The sequence below is a fragment of the Convolutriloba macropyga genome, chromosome 5, assembly GCF_964194025.1.
Source record: "Convolutriloba macropyga chromosome 5, txConMacr16.3, whole genome shotgun sequence".
Classification (NCBI taxonomy): domain Eukaryota; kingdom Metazoa; phylum Xenacoelomorpha; order Acoela; family Convolutidae; genus Convolutriloba; species Convolutriloba macropyga.
The window spans coordinates 63,850,572-63,856,349 of record NC_134472.1 but is presented as its reverse complement, the minus strand read 5'-3'; the positions used below and the strand labels follow the sequence as shown (position 1 = coordinate 63,856,349).

The 5,778-nt window shown below is 36.8% G+C and overlaps 1 protein-coding gene across 3 annotated transcripts; it reads right to left on the bottom strand.

Moving 5' to 3' along the window:
* Positions 1-354: 354 nt before the first annotated feature.
* Positions 355-4,931, bottom strand: LOC142339544 (bone morphogenetic protein 2-like). Of its 3 annotated transcripts, none has more exons than XM_075389655.1 (3): positions 4,362-4,931; positions 2,316-2,679; positions 355-1,808 (listed from the first exon to the last, which is right to left on the bottom strand). In XM_075389655.1, the coding sequence occupies exons 2-3, from the start codon at positions 2,650-2,652 to the stop codon at positions 814-816; spliced, it is 1,332 nt and encodes a 443-aa protein (XP_075245770.1). In that variant the 5' UTR covers positions 2,653-2,679; positions 4,362-4,931; the 3' UTR covers positions 355-813. The 3 variants fall into 3 exon arrangements, with proteins under 3 accessions (XP_075245770.1, XP_075245771.1, XP_075245772.1); XM_075389656.1 differs by lacking the exon at positions 4,362-4,931 and adding an exon at positions 3,417-3,639; XM_075389657.1 differs by lacking the exon at positions 4,362-4,931 and adding an exon at positions 2,800-3,152.
* Between the last annotated feature and the right edge of the window lie 847 nt (positions 4,932-5,778).

Below are 5,778 nucleotides of genomic sequence, written 5' to 3'. Positions count from 1 at the left end.
AACAATTTTTTAAACGCTATATATTGTGTTTTTTGACCAATTCTTGCAAGCCTTTGTTTACATGCGGCTCTCGGGACGTGATATGGAACTTGACACGAGACAAAATTATCCTGCTTGACAAAATTATCCTGCTTAGAGTAATGAAAAATGTTTAATACCAATTGCTAAATGGTTGTCACGTAGTGAACAAAATATTATCATGATCAATTGGGTGTTTTGGTTTTGGCTATTTTGGTATTGCGTTTTATGTCATGTGACTGACTGCAATTCGCAAATTTTGTCAGGTTTACATTTAGAAGGTCCCAAACTATAGAACCTCTCATTAATCTTTAATGTTTGCGCAGAAAGAGAAAGTGATAGCTAAATATAAATTGTCATTAAAGTCGAGTGAAATAACCTCTATAAAAATAATTACAATATTAAAATTGACAAATTGACAAATTCTAATGTGCATTATCAAAAACAAACTGAAATACCAAATCATCACTTGAGAAGGCGCTAAAATTGATTCAAGGCTTTCCATCTTTCATTGCTGGATGTGGGAAGAGGGGGGGGGGTTGAAACAGTAACCGATGGTTTCCGTCAAAGTTTCATCGTTTCTTGCGTTTGGACTCTGATCAGCGCCATGTTGCCAATTATTCAGACTTCGAGTCTGATTTTGTTCAGATTAATTTTCAAATGTCGTTTTTCAATAGATTTGGGGTGAAATTTAGACCTGGCAAAAATTTTAGCGTCTAATCTGTGACGCACAAACTACACTTTGAGTATGTATGTCTCTGTACGGGTGTGTGTGTGGTGTGTGAAATGTATATCTTATCTACATCCGCAGGCCTGAACAACCATGTCTCTGTAACTTTTCAGCACTGCAGTTTCAGTGTCTTTGTCAATGTAGAGAAGTGTGATCGAACTGAGCTCCGTGGGAACACACCGACTTCGCCCCACTATTCTGGGTTGCAAAGAGTTCACGATTGTCTGGACGATTGCGTGGTTGGTGGAGTTGACATGGTGTGCCAGGGGGAAGGGGCAACTGCCGATACACGTGTAGGCGTGGAAACCTTTCGGGGCTAAAACCCAGTCGGCCCAACGTATGTGTTCAAAGTCCACGTACATTAAGTACCTTTCGCATAATGTATTCCGAATGGCCTCTAACTTCCTCCCTTTTTCACTCTTTCCATAGGAACCTTGAATGACTGTTCTTCGTTTGCGAGAGAAGGACGCTTTGCTTGTAGATTGTTCCTCTGACCTCTTCTCCACTTCTGATGATCTTTTTTGTTCAGGCTCTGAAAGCTGTGAAATCTCTCGTGATTTCAACACAAGCAGAGGCTCGAAATGTTTCAGCCAATCAGAAACAGTTTCAAGGGAATTTTGACTCAATTTTATCTTAATGTGTTGAATACTGTGGACATCATTTTTGTTTAATGGTTCCACCTCAACAAGGATTCCACAGTTTAGTGTTTTGGGGTTATCCATCCACAGTTTGACAGTTTTGGTGATGTCAAATGAATTCCATTTTGATCGTCGCTCAATATCCAGTTTTCGACTTTGGATTAAATTGTAGTTGACGTTGTCATTTTGGCAGTAATCTGTGGGTGGGGTGTCAACTTGGTCCTCTAATTGTGTTTCAAATTGTTCCTTGTTATTTGGGTTGATTTCGTATATGTGTATAGTTGCATGTGATGCATTACCGAATGGGTCCACTGCCTGTGAGAAGAGTTTGAGTTCTGCTTTTTCCATAACTTCCTTGTGAGATGGGAAAGAAGTTAAGTTGAATCTCAGATGTCTTTGGTGTCCCAGGAGCTCTTCATGGTCTAAAAGAAAAACAACCAAGTTCAGAGTTAGAGCTCATTTGAATTCTTTTTTTCAAATTCACGTTAAGTTTTATTATTAAAATCGAATTCGGTGGTTTTAGCAGTTTTTTTTAAATTTTTTTTTCAAAAATCTTTTCAAAATCTTCCTTTTTAATTTCTTTTTCAAAAGCACTTAATGGTTAACAAGCGCAAAGGAGTTAAATAACCCGAATTTGTAGCGCAAAGAGTTGAATGTAAGAAAATGTTCGACTTAGGTTTCAATTTTTTGGACTTCCCCAGTGACTCAACAAGACAGCCCTCAATGTCCAATTTTGAGATTAAACTCATCGCCCCTTTTGCAGGGTGTCTTCTGAATTTTATTTTTTGCCTTTTATACCTGGTTGTTTGTGAGTTACTCCAGGCGTGTTGGAAAAAAGGTTGGTCCTAATCATAACATTCCCCCCCCCCCCCCCAAAAAAAAATGTACCATCTCAAAAAATTGTTTGTTAAACATTGAAATCGACTCACCATATTTAATTGGATGATAGCTCCTCATATTTCCAGAGTAGGAAAAGTCGTCATTGGTCGAGAGTCTCCTGTGACGTGTCAAATCCTGATTGGCCACGTCTACCATGAACTGAGGAACTACACCGAATCCTGTACCCTCCCCACTTGCCCAATTCCTTCTTTTCCTCGAATTCAACTCTTCGTCTGTTATCCCGAAAACTTTCCTCAATCCAAGGTCAAGCTGACGAAGCGATTCGGGATCTAACTGTCGGTCTAGTAACGTGTCTTCACTCTTCGAAATTTTCGGGCATAAAGTTACAAGTAACTGCAATGTTGTAAACAATATCTTTGGCGTCATTGTCGTTGTTTATCAATGCGAAGGATCCTTTAACAAATAATAACACCTGTTATTTGATAATTATCACTAAAATGTACAAAAAAGAAAGGGGTTAACTGGTATTTTGTTGAAAAGAGTGAAAGTTTTGAGGGAAGTGTTGGAACTTACAGGTGTCTGGACAAGATCAGATAGAATCTAAGGCGCGATTTGAAGATTTGACCAGTTTGAATTTGAGTTTCGAGATGGTATCGAACTAGTATCAATGGCTGGTTGAAGTGATATTGTTGTTTTGTCTTAATGCGGGGGTTTTATTTTGATAAGTGGTGGCGAAATATCAGGTGAAAAACGCAATAAATTTCGGGGTCTTGTTAGCCCAGGGAGCCAGGTAGGTATTTATGAATAGTTATTAACCAAAGATAACCAGAGGGACCACCAAAGTGACAGTTTATTCTAAACAAATCGCAGAGCTTTCTCGCTACTTGGAAAACAAATCCGTTATTATGACAAAAGTGTAGCTCACTTCTGATGTGTTAATGTCCCTATTATCTCACACACTCAAACACCACTACCCAAACCAACTACCCCCTACCACCACCCTACAAACCACCCCCTCCCCTCCCTCACCCTCCACCCTAATAACAAAACCCAGCTCTTTTCGGCTTCCTTTGATAGATAGCGCCCGCCGCTCGCAACAGCTCATTATACCTATAGATAAACATGTTTTTGGGTTGCAATTCGGGTAACCCGGCACATTCGACGGATTCTGAAAACCCGCCAAAACTTACCCGAATTTGGGCACAATCGTCCAGCAAAGCTCTCTCTCAAAAGTTGCCAAGACTCGGAATGTGAGGGATTTAAAACCCTCTGAGCCCAAAAAGTGATAAGGTTATCCTCGCTATATGGGAATCTAGTTATAAATTTGTTATAACTAATATTAGTAAGAATACAGTCAAGATTGGAGTAGCGAAGTTAAGAGAGAGAAAGATTGTTTATATGAGGTTCAAGTATTTTTAATCTGTAATCTTTGATAATGTCTGTTGTAATAACAAACTCAACTACTTTAACACACACTCTACTAACTTACACGCAAAGGAAGGGGGGGGGGGGGTAGGGGGAGGAGGGGTAATGACAATAAAAGAAATACACTGTACTAACACATATATACACTTTACACTACTGTGGGGTGGAATTTTCAATCACCTGTTTATACGCTCATTATACACCTTTGGTACTCTTTAATGATTAGTGTAGTTAATACCAACAACAACAACAACAACAACTGCCAATTTCGAAGACTATTTTTGCTATTTTTGTTGTGATTTGCTAATACTCAATGGCGGCGTAATAATAAAAACATATTAAATAAAAGTAACAACCTCTAATTAAAACCATTAGCTGATTTTGCAAATCTGTAATTAACTAATCCAAACAGTCCACAAAAAAGATTTTTGGCTACTCAACGAATTTTAGCCAGCACTTTTGACAAATTCTCCGGCTGGCTTAAAATACATTTATTATATATAAATAAATGTATAATGACGTTTACCATCTTATTATTCTAATAAAAATAGAAAATTAAAATTCTTCTCTTTTACAATAGCTACAAGAACTATGTTTGAGCACATTATAAATGGTACTGATGCTTGCATGAACAAAAAGCACTTATTAAAATTAACAATAATAATATTAAAGTTCCAGTCATAATTAACTAACATCTAATTATAACTCACCTGAGCTGAAGAATTTAATGAAGCCCCCGCTTTCGTGGCTGAAGATGTAATAAATTGGATGACTTGTTTGGCGCAGAGATATTTGATAATCGCCAGTAATTTGGCCCAGGTTAATAAACAAACAATGCGAACTATTCGGGCGCAAATATCCAAAATTCATTTTTATTCAGACTTCAAGTTAAATTTTTAAAAATGTATATATAAACTTGTTTCGCTAAAATGTTTTTAACAAAAAACACAGTGACGATAAAAGTAACGAAAATAACGTTGTTAATACTTTTTAGCTAAACCAGATTAGCAGGCAAGTCAGGTAAATCCACAAAATAGTCTTCTTTTTTGTTCAGTTTGTTTAAAATTATCACAGAAGCATATAATTGCGTATAAAACAATATAAAACAAATTTCAAGTAAAATCAGCGGGATCAAAATTGTCATTATTTGTGGGAATCTCTGTTCTTTAACAAATTTATCGAATTTATTGCAACAATATTGATGCTCATTTCTAGGCTGTCACATAAAGTTGAAATAAGCGAACGTTTCAAAAACCACAGGTTAGAGTTCAAAGGTCAAAGTTCAAATGTAAAAAAAAATGATGAATGAAAACTTAATGGAGAAAACTTTGACATTCAAATGAGCGTATTGATGCTCAATTGCGCGTTTTTGGCGTTTTTTGAACGTTCGCTTATTTCAACTTTATGGGCAGACTATAGTAAAAGAAAGCAAAAAACATTTAAAGAAAGCAAAGTTTTCCATTTAACTCCATTGCATTTTCTTATACTATTTCTACTTATATCTAATTTTTAAACTTCAACTTTGACCTTTCAACTGTGTCCATTGAGTTATTATAAAGTTCGCTTAGTTCAACTTTATGGGACAGTCTATAGGTATAGTCTATAGTCTCATGAAAAAACAAAGCTATCGGTCATTTCAAAAGTCAAAGTTCAAAACTCCAAAACGCCAAAAATGCCATTGAGCATGGAAATGAGTAAGTGGACAGCGTTTATTGAAAAATTCTATTACTATACAACCTTGTGGGACAGACTAAAATAGAATGGTCCAAAACCACTATCCACCTTGCTCATCTTCATGCTGAATTGCATGTTTTCGGCGTTTTTCGATTGTTCGATTATTCCAACTTTATGAGACAGACACATAGTCTCTCCCCTACCCGGGTTGACCACCATAAATGTTTCTGCTGTTAGCCTTATACTGTTTTCATACAAAAGTCTTGCCAGTTACTTTTTTTAGTACCCTTCTCCTGCAATTTTCGTTTCCTATTAACCGAGTAACCACCATAAATGGTTTTCTTGAAAACCATAAACCGACCATTAATGGCTTTCTTGAATACCATGAACCTTCCATAAATGGTTTTCTTAGATACCATACACATTCCATTTATGGCCGTCTTGGATACCATA

Coding starts and splice junctions, on each gene's coding strand:
- LOC142339544 (XM_075389655.1), bottom strand. CDS start 2,652: ATGACGCCAAAGATATTGTTTACAACATTGCAGTTACTTGTAACTTTA. Junction 1,809..2,315: donor CTATCATCCAATTAAATATG/GTGAGTCGATTT, acceptor TTTTTCTTTTAG/ACCATGAAGAGCTCCTGGGA.